This window comes from Solea solea, chromosome 10, assembly GCF_958295425.1.
Source record: "Solea solea chromosome 10, fSolSol10.1, whole genome shotgun sequence".
Classification (NCBI taxonomy): Eukaryota; Metazoa; Chordata; class Actinopteri; order Pleuronectiformes; family Soleidae; genus Solea; species Solea solea.
Genome location: NC_081143.1, coordinates 27,773,292 through 27,789,080, shown reverse-complemented (window position 1 = coordinate 27,789,080; position 15,789 = coordinate 27,773,292). Strand labels below are relative to the sequence as shown.

The 15,789-nt window shown below is 41.1% G+C and overlaps 1 protein-coding gene and 1 non-coding gene across 2 annotated transcripts in view; one reads left to right on the top strand and one right to left on the bottom strand.

Moving 5' to 3' along the window:
• The window catches only part of vegfc (vascular endothelial growth factor c), a 36,719-nt gene extending 33,877 nt beyond the window's left edge, over positions 1-2,842 (top strand). Inside the window, exon 7 of the mRNA XM_058640803.1 lies at positions 2,204-2,842. Within this exon, the coding sequence (XP_058496786.1) occupies positions 2,204-2,312 (109 nt within the window). The 3' untranslated portion in view covers positions 2,313-2,842. The remainder of the gene's footprint in view (positions 1-2,203) is intronic.
• Positions 2,843-15,248: 12,406 nt separating this feature from the next.
• On the bottom strand, positions 15,249-15,341 carry trnar-ucu (transfer RNA arginine (anticodon UCU)). The gene is made up of 2 exons: positions 15,305-15,341; positions 15,249-15,284 (listed from the first exon to the last, which is right to left on the bottom strand). It is a non-coding gene; the product is annotated as a tRNA-Arg (tRNA).
• Between the last annotated feature and the right edge of the window lie 448 nt (positions 15,342-15,789).

The following is a 15,789-nucleotide window of genomic DNA, read 5'->3' as shown; positions in this document are numbered from 1 at the left end:
CACCCAGTCGTGTGAAGACTGTGGTTTTTAACTGCGGTGAAATCCAAACCTTAGTTTTCACCTTTGACCCCGGGAACGCATTAGTGTTTGTGAAGGTTCTCAATCATGTGTGGCAGTGTTTGGCTGCGGCCTGCAGATCACATCAGACCATCATAACTTTATTTTATGCGGCACGCTGTGAAAACAGAGTTGACAAAGTGCGTCGACAAACCCGGGTTCAGGAAATATGAAGAGAAATAAGATGAAAGACAACAAACAGAAATAAAGAGAAGGAAAAATAATACACCAGACTCCTCTGTTAAATATTCACATTTTAAACATTTCTTTTGCTAAATGTTGGAGATTGTCACAGGTTTTTTTCAGGATTTTTTCTTTTTTAATTTTTATCTACAGTTGGACATTGTTGCCTTTGATTCTTGTGTCGGACGTCGCACTTGTGACTCTTCGGTGACGACACTCTCTGACCAATCACACAAACGTAGATCAGGCTCGTCATTGTTAGCGACACACATTAAGAGCAGAGCAACGTGTCTGCACTTAACAAGTTAAACAGCACTATGTGTACGACTGATTTACCATGAAACAAATACCACAGAATTGCTATTAACAGTTAAAAGGAGCAGTGTTTGTAGAGTGGAAGCCATGTTGGAATCCCATGTCAGATTACAAATGGAACGCACCATTATTCTGAGGCTACAAAAATCAAACAGCATTTATTTTACTGTGTTTATACACTTATATAAACATATTTATGGGTCTTATATTCACTTTCTGCCAATAAACCCTCGTAAATGTTAGCTTTTTGGTACTAATTCTTTTTTTTACCTGTGTAAGAGGCAAATGAGTCATGTTCCCCAGAAGATTATGTTCCTACTCTTTACACTGCGGGTATCCAGTTCTTGGATTAATGCTCAAACCAATCCGTGTGTGTTTTTGACATGTTAGCAGTTTGACTCCAGGGACGTCCGTGTTATTTAGTCAGTCCACCTCCGTGTACAATTGAACCGTGAGATGGACGACCGTGAAATGTGTGCAGACATTGGTGGTCCCCAGAGGATGACATTCACTTGGTTCTGTTGCCTTTCCGTTTTCGCGCCGCGCTCGGGTCAAGAAGTCAGCTTTGCAAGCGCGATGTGTGACGCTCCGGCGCTGGTGTTTTACTAGGCATGTTGCCAAAAAATGTACTCAACATGTTTCCAGGGGCAAAAAAATCTCTTTTTCTGACTCTGTCCATAATGAAGTCATGAGGATCAGCTCCAACAAATACGACCACGATAAATATTGTTTCCTGCACATAAATGTGGATATTTCATATTTGTATAGATAAAAGACAAAAACAGGAATGTGTGTCACGATTCTCCAAATCCATTTGTTTTTCGATTTGAAGATCACGATTCGATTCTCCGTCGTGTTTCTCTCTCGTTCAGCACAGATGGGTCGGCCATTTTTAGACTTAGACACCGGTTTTATGTCACAATGATGTAATAATGTCATTTCATTCCCCTCATGATTGTCTACATGCTGTCGTGACTGATACACGATTTAAATCATGATTGTGCAACATTAAACATTAGCAACATGATTGTGAACATAAACATAGAGAGTCATGTAGCTCTGTGATGCGCTGAAGGTCCAGCAATCACTAAATCTGACCTCTGACCTCCAATAACATGACCACACATGGAAGGAAACACCTTTGTAGTAAGATTTGTAAGATTTTTCCTGTACGTTAATTAAATTAATTAACTTTCCCGCCACTCAATAAGGTCACATGTCTGATGCGACAAACCAAACACTGTTAGCGCTAGTTATCACTTTAGCGTGAGTTGAATTTTGATGTTTTTGCTCCAAATGATGACAGAAGAGTTGTCTGTGTTACGTCTAAGGCCGTATGATGCTCATGGAGACGGGGGAGGAGTTTTGAGTTTGGGTCGATGTGTCGCCCCCCAAATCAGCAGTTGCCGTGGCTGCTTCTAGTTGGCAGCAGCTTCAGGTTAGCGGGAGGAGCTAACGTGCAGTCTGGCTACAACCACAACACTGGGGGGCGTGGTTAAACATTCCATTCCACATTTTGTTTTCAAAGGTCGAGATCGTGACACCCCGACAAATAAGAGCATTAGGCAGCAGGAGTATCGCAGTGATGCGGTTAGCGGTTAGCGGTGAAGCTAAATTCTGTTTTGTTTTTCTCTTTTTCTTGCCACAGTTGTCTCAGGCCTCCCTGCGAGGTCAGGAGGCGAAGGTGTGAACCAGGATTCTTCTTCAGCGAGGAGGTGTGTCGCTGCGTACCGTCTCACTGGAGACGACTGGACTAACGCACGGCGAGCTAATGAGACGCTAATTAGCAGATAAGAAACTTCACGAGTTTCCCCGTCGGCTGTGACGATGGCAGCTAAAGTGTGCGGACGCTGGTGAACTTGGGGGAAATTTTCTGAGTGATTTGAGGGCGTGGAAGAGAAAACTGCGGAGATTTGAAGGCGGGAAATGCACTGACATTTTTAACGAGAGCGAGAGCGAGCGAGCGATCCTGGAGGCCGGGAACTGAAGGAAAGACTGGAAATACGTCAACACTCGACACTTGTTTTTAAAATATTGTCAAAATAATTAGTTTTTAAAATATTTTTGGATTGTTGGTTTTTATATGAATTAATTAATTAATTAATCAATTAATTAATTATTATGTCTCTGTATTCTTATGTCAGATATGAATTATATAATTTATTAAACATTATTTTTCAACCTCTGCAGTTTCCATCTTTTGCAACAAAAAAAGTACACTGTGATCAGTATTTTTGTATCATGTAAAGTATTAAATAAAGTATACTGGCTGTCGACTATGACTATATACATATATATATATGTACTGAGGTTATTGTGTGTGTTAATCCACTTTAACACTGTTTTAAACTGTTTTTTTTTTCAAATGGTTTGTTAAAATCATGTTGTCTGTCTAACCCAAACACTCAAAATAAGTTAAAAAATAAATACATTTCAAAATAAGCTAATTCGACCAAATATTTGCAACAAGTCTCATTCAGACAACAGTGAAAACAGCAGCAGTTCTGGTGACGTGAACACACACTCAGACAGAAAAGAAAATATCATTTCATGGGTCTGTTTTTGATTTGTTTTAGTCTCCAGGAAGTAAAGGTGTACACACACACACACACACACACACACACACACACACACACACACACACACACACACCTAAGACTAAGTCATGTCATTGCAGGGAAGGAAACTAACGGAGCTGCCCAGGTCTGCTGATGAGAAGATTAAATGTTTGCACTCTGTGATTGTGTGTGTGTGTGTGTGTGTGAGTGTGAGATAGAGAGAGAGAGAGAGAGAGAGAGGGAGGGAGAGAGAGGGAGGGAGAGAGAGAGAGAGCGATGTAGATTCAGCTCAGTGGCAGCGAAAGCAGTTCACACCATATATTACAGTGAAGTCTAGAATGAACAAGTCCACTCCCTTCCTGCCATTCAAGGCCTTTTGACTTATGACCTGTGTGTGTGTGTGTGTGTGTGTGTGTGTGTGCAAGTGAGAACACAACATTAAAACATCTTATTATTATTCTTGTTGTAACTATAACAACCAGTCTTATAACAATAACACAACGTCTCTCTCTCTCTCATAAAATTGAAGTGTTTTATGTTTGATATTTAAAGCAGAAGTATGTGTAATATCTCTGTATATTGCATCTGACCTCGGACTATTAAAAACCTTCAATGACGGCATGTTTGCTAAAACAGAAGTGACGCGGCCGTGGCCTGCACTCGGTGTGTGTTGCTCACATTTTTCTGTGGCAGACGGACTTTTTAATAACGGCCGTGAATCACAGCACGCGGCCACTTCCACTTCATTTAATACTTTTATTACAACAGTGATGAAACTGACACATCGTCGTGTTTCTATAGGTTTTCTCTCCCACGTCAGATTCACCTGATCTCAATATTTGATATTTTTATTACCTCCAACAAGGAAGTTTGTCTCTCTGTCCGTGTGTTTGTGAGCAGCATCAGTCACAAACGTACGGGAAGCAGGTTTTTTCATTATTACATTCACACGGTGATCTGGATACAGATTAGGATTCAGGATTCATTTAAACGGAATTATTAACCACGTTTATACACGTCATACCATGTGGTTCAGTGTCTTGCCCAAGGACACATCAGCATGTAGGAATCAAACCCACAACCTTGCACTTGGAAGACCGTGAGCTCCAGAAGACTAAACAAAACAAATGATGATAATTAAAGGACAGGTAAAGTCAATAAAGTCAATATCTTATCGAGTGTTAAAATCCAGGGAGAACAGATGGGATGATCATGTAGTTATTGATCACAAATATGTTGCCAATAAACAAATAACAAGCAATCAGGAATTTATATTTTTAAACGATGAGCTCATTTTTAAAAAAAACAACAAAAAAATCAAATTGAATTTGTTCGTTTGCTCATTTTTATGAACAAAAATAAATGAAAAATTGTCTTTTTTGTGACTTTTTTTTGGAATCACATGATGTAAGAACACGAAACACACCCCCACAATGTCCATATAAGGAGTTGTGTATCTTTCCCGCATCAACTTAAAAAGGGTGCACCTGTGGCGCTGATTCGTGCCGCGCGAGCACAAAGGGTTAAATTCTAAAAACGCCGGTTCCCTGTAAATAAAAAGTCAAAAGTGCACAAAACCTTTACAGATTCTCTGAAGTAAAGTCGTTGTTCTCGTGTGTGCAGACCATCACGACTCTCACACACACAGACACACACAGACACACACACACAGACGCTGTTACTCTGCAGTTTTTCCGCTCGTGTGCATTTTTCCTGACGTTGTTCAAGGCTGCAGCGAGTTCTTCAATAAGTACGACGTGTTTAATACAGTGAATCAACATGTCAGACATTTGATATGACAACCACCCACACCAACCCCTGCCCCCGGCCCCCCCCGGCCCCCCCCGGCCCCCGTGGAGTCCGGCAGCCCGAGCCCGACAGCAAACAACCGCGGACCAACGTGAGCGAGCGAGTGTGTTCTTTACATCGTTTCATGTCCCACGATGTGATTGATCGTTTCATTTGTGGCTCAGAAGTCGACATAAATGAGTTCATACAGTGAGACAGAGATTTAATATTAGCGAGACCAGGAGTCTGTCCACGCTGGCAGACTCTGGTGTTTTCATAACCAGAGGAGACGAGCAACGCACACACGCACACACACACACACACACGCAGTTACATATAATACATGTTGTGCTCAGGGTCAGCAGGAGGTCACAGTGGAGACACAGTGGGTTTGAAGTAACTTCACACTCTTTAAATTGTGTTGTTGTTACAGCTGGGAAAATCAAATCTTTGCTTTAAAGCTGCAGTACGTAACTTGTTGTTGTTGTTGTTGTTGTAGATCTGACTGAGGGAGCGTTTGTGTGTATACAGCAGCGGTGCAGGAGCTGAACCAACGCATAAATGGACTAAGTGGCTAAGTGCCCCCCCTCACCAGCAAGCAGCTTAGCGCCCGACAAAGCCTTGGGCCGGCCCTGCCCCACCGTGGCAAAGTGGTGGATTTTTCAGACTTTTCACAGGAAGCAGATTTATTCTCACTCTTCCTCTTCCTCACACAGTGCTGTGGTGACATTAGATGAAGATGGAGCGAGGCATGAGGTGAATTTTTTGTTTATTTATTTATTTGTTTAATTTTCTACAAAATTCCTCTGCTTTGTACCACTGCCGGTACACGTACCACAGTTTGAGAACCACGGGGTTATGTCTGATTTGACACATCATGAAACAATTTGATGAAAAAAAAAAAAAAAAAAATCACATTGAAACATTTTATTCAAGGTCAAATTTTACTGGCGTACAAATCTAAAAACACAAACCCTGTCGCCCACGGCAACTCATGCAGATGCACTCGAGGTCAGAAAACTCAAGACATTAAAAACAAGACAAAAAACTCCAAACATTTGGAAAAACAAACACATAACCGTCAGTTTCTCTATTATGATTCTATTATTTATTGTTGTTATCTTTCTCTCAAAGTCATAACTGAAATTGCAGGTTGTTTTTTTGTTGATTTTCCTCAGAACACGAGGAAAAGGTATGAACTTTGAACTGTGATGAAGAACGATGACATGAGAGGACAGTGTCCATCGTGCACATATGTTATATCATATGTTATATTCCCCTATATATATATATAAATAGGGTTTGCAGTAAATTAAAAACATCAACGTGTTTCTGGAAGCTGAAAACAATAAATAACAAAAAAAGAAACACTTCCCAGACTTTGACGTCTGCTGAGAGGTTCCATCACTCGCTGGTGAGTCGAGCTGTGGACAGACGAGGGGAGAAAGTGTTTTAAGACACTGAGTGTCCAAACACTCACTCACACAACAACAGGGACCGGGTTAAACGTCCTCCTGACCCCGAGCAAATGTGTCCTCTCATGTCTGTGATGTCTGTCCGTCTGCCCCAGTGTGACCACATACTGCCACCTGCTGGTCTACACGTGCACTCTCACATGAACCCGCTCCACTAAGTGTTAATGTAAATGTGATTTAAGTCAAAACATTTTCACAAAGAAGCTGCAATGATCATGTGCTGCGGCCCAAAACTGCTCTGTTAAAAAACAGCTAAATGCTGCCATCGTGTGGACACACCGACAAATGACAGGGTGAATGCGTGACAAATGCAAGTTAAGTGTGGCTTTGTTTCTGTTGCTAATGAAACACTTTCTTCTAAACTGTCAAACATACATGTCATATATTAAAGGGCTGTTTCACACATTTTTTTCCCACTTGGTGAAGTGAAGAATAAACTTTAACATCATGATGATGCTGCTGTGTTTGTTTAATTACGATTCAATTTGAGCAGTTCATTTGTATTTTTCAGATCTTTTACCCACAAAAACGTGCCGTGATTAACAGAAACACACGTCAGTGCAGTGCAGCAGGGCCTTTCTTCTTTTTGAAGGAAGTGACTTTGACGTCAAACTTTTACCAGTTTTCTTTCTTTCAATCCCAAATTCCTCCCTCTGTTGTTGTGGTAGTGAGACATGTATCTGAGATCCACTGTCTGATGATCCAATAACACATTTATCTCCTAGAAATTAGTAAACAAAACACACAATATATTAATTTAGTGAGGTTTTTAAACACTGCTGTCATGTATACGTTCACAGTTTACAATGTAAACTCACAAACATCCATGTCAGTGAATGCATGACCTTAGTGAGTCACCTGTCAAGTCAAGAGACAGACAGACAGACAGACAGACAGACAGACAGATAAGAGTGATGCATGTGCACAAACGCCCGCTTTTATTTGCAAGTTCTGTCAAAAACTGTGTGTTTTAAAGCGCTTCTAAGTAAACGTCGTGTATATCTGCGCGTGAATGAAAGTGAGAGAAACAGAGACAGTTGTTGTTGTTGTTGTTGTTGTTTTTCTTCCCATGACTCATCACTTTTTCTGACACGCGGGTGAAAGAAAAAGAAAAACTACCGGTAATGATGTTAATCACCTTTTCTTTTATTCCACAGTGGGTTCACAGATCCTGAGTAAAGCCACTCACTCAGTGTGAAAGAGGCTTAGTGTCACATGAGGGAGGATTAGATGAAGCTGCTGCTTTCACATAATGTTGGCTAAACACTGCCAGTGACACAGAGGGCAGGAAAAGAAATTCACTTTCCCATCGAGGTCTGAAGATCATTAGTTCTTCCTCCGCGCCGGGCCGGAGCCCAGAGCTTTGGCAGCGGGGTCACTCTCGGCGCTTCACTCGCCGAGTGTTTGGCTAAGAGTGGATTTACAGCGATGGAAGGAATAAGTGAAATAGACGGTCGGGTCAGAGCACGCTGAGCTCCGATCACCTCCTCAGCACGGTCCAAAATACAGCACTCGTGCCTGAAAGGTACAAAATACCTTAAAATGCTGTTTCCTGCAGCTCAAAGTGCCCGAAAGTACATCGAAGACATCCTCTGCTTTTCCTTCTCAACTGTCGTCTTTTTGGAGTAATTGGGGAAAAAGCCAGCCGAGGACATAAAGTGCTCCACGATGTTCCAACACCAACTTTAAGAACTTTAAGAAACCTCTCTGCAAAAAAACAACAGCTACAAATCCAGGTTTACTGTGTGCAAAATGTAGCTACTTCTATTGTTGGAGTTCGATGAATATCAACTGTTAGTGTGTTAGCAGCAAAACTCAAAAGCTGTTTAGTTTGTCCTTTGTGGGCTCCTGTAAAAACAGGGTGGTCCAAAATGGCCGCCTATATAACACGTAAAACAGTAAGAATAACGACTGAAGGATTATGGCAAAAAGTTTATACAGGAAGTGGTAAAAACCAACGTCAGTGGCTCTTATTTTGAAGGCCAGATTGAAAGGAAGCAGGGCTACGTGAGAGTAACTGTTGTGTTTGAAGGAAACCGGCTACGAAAACAAAATATAGCATAAAAATGTATATTTTATTTTATTTTAACTTCTAAAATGACAAAAAACATGTATTTGTCTTAAGAATACTTACTTAAAACATAAAAAAACATTATTTTCTTTAAAATCCCTGACCCTACCGAGAATTGTTTGGACAGGAAGTCGTCACACACGTGCAGAACAAATCATGTTGCACTGGTATAAATAAAAAAAGGCAAATTTTGGGGTGATTGAAAACAACAATTTAGACAATTAAGTGCCAAAAAAATGAAGTATAATTATTTTATCTTCAATTTCTGCCACATGAACATCATTTTAATGTAAATTGTCCTCTTTAATCCTTAAAAACCTAAATGTGACACTTTTTGAAACCTTCGACCCGCTGTTGTTAAGAGTAAACACAAACCCGAGGTTTTAAACGTGCGTTCACAAAACCTCTGATTGTTGGCATCTCTCTCTATTGCAGGAGAAGGTTTTTCCAGTAACCTGTGAATCAGGAGGGACCAGCTGTCAGTGAAGTTTCTGCCTGGACCAGAGTGTCTGAGGCTGAAAGACCTGAAACACTCGCTGTGACGTGTCCGTGTGCATCAGCGACGTTGATTCTTCTTCTTCTGATTATTTTTCCCTGACCTTTGGTCCTGTCAACTCTCCTGTACATTTGAGCCAACTAACTTATCAATACTTAAAGCTGCACGGCGAACAAGGAACGCTAGTTTCCATGGTTACCATACTGTTCCATTGGCTCTGCTGAGTAAAACAAGAGTGTGTAACCATGTATGGCGACACATGGCCGTTGCTAGCTGGTTCAAAAGTTACCTCAGTAGCTGTGAGTTTATTATCTGGTCAGGAACAGAATGTTCTGGTCACACACAGGACAGTTTTCCACACAAAAAAAAAAACAACTGAAAAGTTTATTAACACAAGGGCTAGTTAGCTGTCCAGCTAGTCCAGCTAACTAGCTGTAATATACGAGGTGGACGAAGCCGTGTCAGTCAACAACACTCTTTATTCTCCAGTCTCTCTACCAACATAGTAACGCAACACTAAAGCTACAGTGCCCCCTAGTGAGCAAACTGAGAAATGCACCGCTAATGTTGCCCTACTAATGTGTAATATGCTATAATAGTTGGCAGTTAAGTGGAAATTTAAGGGAAATGTTGTGTTTATTCACGTCTTACTAGCAAAAAACTAAACAACTATTATAAAATATATGTTTATATGTCTTTATCCTTCCTCATGCAATGTGAAAATATAGATTTTAATTAACAAATTAAGGCACTCTAAAGAAAACCGGTCAGTTTTACTTGCGGGGTGTTGCTACTTCATGTCTCCTCACGGTGGCGCTGCTCAAATGAATGACGGGAAACTTGGGTGGAAGTGACCTGGCTGAAGGAGAGTGAGTTTACAGTGGGATCCACGTTCAATACATAGACTTTATGACCTTTGACCTTTGTTCTCTATGTTGTGGCACGAAAAGGCGATTTTCCTGCCAACATGGCGGTGGCAGGCAAAGTGAGTCACATGACATCCAGAACTTTATGCACCAAAAAACAGAGATGAATCAGCATCGGAAGCTCCTGCATCACAGTGCATGATGGGAAAAACACAGTCCTATTTTTCTCAGAAGTGTTTCCTGCCAACATGGCGGTGGCAGGAGAACTGAGTCTCATGACATCCAGAGCTTTATAAAATAAAAGTTCTTTTTTGTAGATTCTTCATGTGTGTGTGGGGCCCTTGGATTTCTGCAGGAAGATTCAAACAGAAATGGAAACGATGACCGCAGTAAAGCGAGAGTTATCAGAGCACCGAGCAGTTGTCTGCCGATCGAGCCGTCTGTCTGTCTGTCTGTCTGCGTTTGTGTAAAACCAGGGAAGCGCGTCGTGTTTTCCTGCTTCCTCAACATTCCCATCCCGGAAGTTTCTGATTGATCAGATCGGAAGTTCAGCGCGCAGATGGGAATGAGAGGCACCTCGTCACGGCCTGTCAATCACACACACACGCACACACATGCACGCTTGTACTCATATTCTGAGCAGCTTACACACTTCATAGACTCGTCTTTTCCCTCCGGGAGAATAACCACAGGAATATTTAGTTCCCCCACATTACACTCACACACAGCAGGAGGTTCAGTCGACCGACCCCTAACCTTCTTCCCTTTCTCTTCTCTAACGTGGTAAATGTTGACAGGAACATTTGGCTTCGTTTTCTTCCCCGTCCTCCTGAACACGCTCTGAAAACACGAAGGCCCGTCTGGTACGCGATGTCTGCGCTCGCAACAAAACAGCAGCGCTGGACTGAACCCGACGACATCACGTCGACCTCATCCTGGCGCTCACGCGAGTCCAGCACCAGGCTGCACAGCACACTTAGATCCTCGGGGCGGGAAAGTGTCGTCCGCGCTTTAATGTTTACTTTAATCTAAAGGGGATTATGCTCTTGCCTTCAGGGCTTCTGGACCTTGGAACTTTCTGCACACGATGAACAAACATATGCATGCACACACGTTTTGGGATCCAAAGAAAATCCCGCTCGACCCATTTGTGGGTCCCGAGCCACACTTTGGGAACCACAGATCTACAGTATCTGAGGTTTTTCAGTGAATTTGTTTAAATCACTTCTTAATAAAAACCCTAGTCTTGATGTGATCTCCTATGTTTAATCTCTTATTATCTCTGCAAATTCTAAGATTATTATTATTGTTATTATAAGTAAATGTGTAGTGGATGGTGCTCCAACAATTATTGGACATAGCAACTGGATTAAATGTTGTGTGCTTCACCAACCACTTTATTAGGTACACCTGTTTAACTGCTTGTTACAGTTAAAGTCAAACAACAACACTGATAAACTTTAAGTCCATGGTCTAAAGCAGTCATTGCTATGCTCATCATGTCTTTATTGTTTTTCATTATTAAATAAAACCAGTGAGGTGGGTTCAGCTCCTCCAACCTGTTGGTGCAGTACAGTACCATCAGAGTGAGACCTCCTCTCAGTGTCTACTCTGAGAGACCAAAGACGTGGTTTAAAGTTGTGTTTTTCACATGATTTCCCCTCATAAGTCGATCATAATCCAGTTCAAAACTGTGAAACAAGAGTAAACACTAAAGGGAAGTGAAGTAAAGGGTCATTCCACGGATATTTTCCATACAAAGAGGTGGAACAGCAGCTTCAGCTTCCACTTTCCACTTAAACTGTGCTCACACAATTAAACATATTAAATAACTGTTTTAAACCCATTTCCTCTTCCTGGCCTTCCCTTAGACGCTTTTTACTACTTTTTAATCATAGTTTACTGAGTTCCATTTGTTGTTTTTACCTCGTAAAGCACTTTGACCCTTGGTTGGTTTAGAATGTTTATTAATAGGAATAAAGTTGACTTGAAACCTCTGCCAACGCTTCTCCTCGATTTATTACCTTAACAGACGCAGACGTGGCAGGTGCAGGTGTGAACAGGTGTGAACAGGTGTGAACAGGTGTGAACAGATGTGTACAGATGTGAACAGGTGTGAACAGGTGTGTGTCATTTGTGTTGAACGGGGGGGAACTTACTAATATTTGTTTTTTATTGTTTTACAGTGAAATGTAGAGTCAATGGAAGCGACAGGTGTGAGGGATCTGAGCTGTGTGATGCTGCTGCTGCTGCTGCTGCTAATAATAATCAGCAGCAGGTTTGTCTCCGAAGGAATGAAGCCGAGCAACAACCTGCTTAACTTCCTCTTCACCTGAACACACCCAATTCCTGCAAACAACATAACAGAGACAAAGACAGAGATGAAGTCAGAGATAAAGACACAGCACACTGTGACAAAGAGGCAACAATCTGAGGCTGTTGTAACATGTTCCTCAGATGACGGCACATTTGTATCACAAACATCCAAAAGCACAATCATAAGTGGTGAGAAGAATCTGTCGATGTCTTCTCAAAGGCTCACGGTTGCTGAACAGACGTTGTTTTATAAACCACCAACTGAAATGGTTATATATTGATCTGCTGGATCCTGAAGAACTTCAACTTCAACTACTTATAGCTGTTACCATCTTATTTAAACTGATCTAAACATATCTGAACTTGTTCAGTGGAACTGAGCCATGTTGCATTTAAATTGCTGCCAAATCAGTAATCTGGCCAGATGAAACTTAATCTGATGGTAGACTGTGTGATCCTCCATAAAAATTCAATCATTTTTTTGTGACGTCATCAGCGGATAGTTTGGGGAAACCCAAGTTCAAGTCGAACGGGAACTTGGATTCACCCAATCACAACATACATTATCTGGAGTCTCTGAACATAGTAAAACAAGAACCTTTACGATATTATAGAGAGAAGAGAAACCAACAGTTCACACATTGATCAGACGATACCCGAGATAAACGCGGCCGCACGGGCCGGTTCATGCTGTTCAGGAGGTGGAAACCTCAGGTGGAGCTGTTTGAATTCCAGCAGAGCGGAGGAACAGGTGCAGCAGGTCCATCTGAACTCGGCCCGGGTGTGTCAGCAGATGGCACGGCAGGTGGCCAGGCCCCTCCCCTCTGCCCACCCCCACCGGTTGGTCAGGTTCCCGGCGAGGTTATAAGGTGGAGAACGCAGAGACGTTACTGACAGGACATTCATTCCCCTTGGGTCCAGTGGTTCTCGACACTTCAACAGTAGTAACAGCACGTTTGTGAAATGTTCAGGACCACTTGATCAAAGTGAAGGAACTCTCGTCTGAAAAACACCTGGAAAACACCTGGAAAACACCTGGAAAACACATGGAAGTCTGCACCAGGTGGACGACCGACTCTGCAAGAACTCAGGTGGGATCTGTTGTCAGTGACGCAGCCATTTTAAGTAATTGAAGCAACGGATGTAACCTATTTATGAATGTTACCTATTTATGAATGTTACCTATTTATGAATGTTACCTAATTATTTGTTAGCTTACATGTGTTTGAGCATGTTACATAGATATGTTACATGTAACTTCTATATCTGATGTAACTTACAGTGGGTTAAGTAACAAATGTGAGAAATGTAACTTTCAATGTATCAGCTAACTAAGATAATCTGATTAATTTAGCTGGAATACTTTAAGTCTTGTAACTGAATTAACTTGTGTAATAGACGTAACTAATGTAACTGATACTCCAAAAAATTGTAACTGACGTGACTGAGCTGGAGTAATGAATGTATTGTAACTAATGTAACTTATGTAGTTGATGTCACAAATGTAATGTAACTGAAGCGAGTAATGTTACTCTGATGCTAGTTCAATTACGTTACATTTGCTGTTACTCATGTAACTAATGCAACTCATGTAACGTAACTAGTGTAACGCTTGTCGCTAAAGTAACTCATGTCACTAAAGTAACTCATGTAACTAAAGTAACGCATGTAACTAAGTAACTGTGTGTCGTGTGAGACGTGACACAAATAAAACCTGGTGTGACGACAGATTCTCGACTGTGTTGTTTTTTTAAATGTTTATGAATGTGTGAAAAACAGAGGCTTGTTTTTATCTGAGCAGAGACAAGAAATAATAATAATAATAATAAAGTTTACATAGTTTACTTGTGATATGTGTGTGTGTGTGTGTGTGTAACAAGCAAGTGAGGCCATTTTAGAAAAGTGAGGACATCTCGACTGCTCCAGCTTTTTCAGGGTTAAGACCTGGTTTTTGGGTTAGGTACAGGATTAGGTTTTGTGAACGTTAAGTTTCAGGTTAAGGAGCTTCTTCTTTTATTTTTATTAAAGCTTTGTTTAACCGACTCACTGAGATTAGAGAATCTCTGTTGGCAGAGTGTCCTGGCCAAGACACACACAGAGAAGTTTTATTCAAATCATGAGAAATATAAAGAATAGAATTTTAATAATAATAACAAACACTTTAAAAGTGTCAGAAGAGAGATGATCTTTAAGTTTCAGGATGTTTTGTAGCTTTGTTTGTTTCCTGTTTACAGAACAAACTTTTCACACAAACTTTCACTTTTCGATCACTCTGGTTTGTTTGCTTCTGGGTCCACAAACAAGACTTTTGCCGAGACATAAAATAAAGAGCTTTATTATAATATGAGTGATAAGTGAATTTACTTTGAACGAAAAGCAAAAGTGGCTGAGTGTGAGAGGAGCGAAGGAGGCAAATTAAAAGTCTGTCAGTGCTTTGTGATTGTGTCAAAGCTTCCGTCCCCTGTGGGGTCAAAGATGAAACCCACTCTTACTTACAGCTACACTCGTCTCTATATTTACACTCTCATTTATAGATACGTCAGAGGCGTCACTGCGTGGTCTTTGGATCACATTTGACCTGAGGCAGAAGTTCCTTCTCACAGAGTTCAGCGCGCTGAGGTCATGCCTGTTGTGCAACAGTCAGAACTAAGACTACGTTATTTTCAGAGGTGACTCGTCTCCTCACTTCACCGGCTGTTTCCACAACAAGTGGGAAAATGTGAAGAAGAAGAAGAATTCGATTTGTTAGCACCAGAGGCGACTGCAGAGGCGACTGCGTCTTGACAATAATTCCAAGTTCCACTGATTGTTCAGAGTGTCGTCACTGACGTGTCATGAGCGCAAACTCGCCATTTTACAGTGAACTTAACCAATGAATGAAAAAACAATTTATCTCTGTGAGACAGCAAAGAATAAGTGTTTGTTTTACAAAGCAAGACACTTCCAGGGAAGCTCAGAGTCTCTGGGAGTCAACGAAGCTGACTTGATTTTAAAAGCGTGTAAGACCACAGATGATGAACACACACACTGAGAGTTGGGGACGTTGCTCATGGCAACCCAAGCCCTTGAGCTTTTCCCAGAAATTCTCTGGTCACAAACCTAATTACACTTCGCCATAAATCTCGACTCTGGTGGGACTCGAACCCACAACCTTTGAATCTCTTCTCCAGAGCTTTGCATAGAAGTCCAACGCGCTGTCCATTGCGCCACAGAGCCACCGTGACCTTTGACTTATATTTACGAAAGAGAAAAAAAGCCTAGTTTTTAAGGGAAAACTCAAAATAATCAATCAAAATAAGATATTACACTTTAAACTTTGTCAACAATGTTTTCTCTGATTCGCTCATGTAAAAATACACAAGTGAAAATCACCTTCACAGAATGTGGAAATGTTTGTAATTCTTCTCACTTTTCTTCATTTAAAGGCAGATTACAGTCTGAAAGTGGGTCGATTTACAAGCAAAAATTTGCTCACGCCCCATGCATGTGCAGATTGTTTTTCTTAAAGCAATGAAATTTAAATGCGTTATGTTTGGCTATTTTTCGCAGTGCATACAAAAACTTGTTTTGGAGAAAAAAAACAACCATAAAATAAAAGCAGGGCTTTATTTCCAGGTTTTAAGTTTGATTTTAAGAGAATACATTGATACAAAAGTCATGTAAT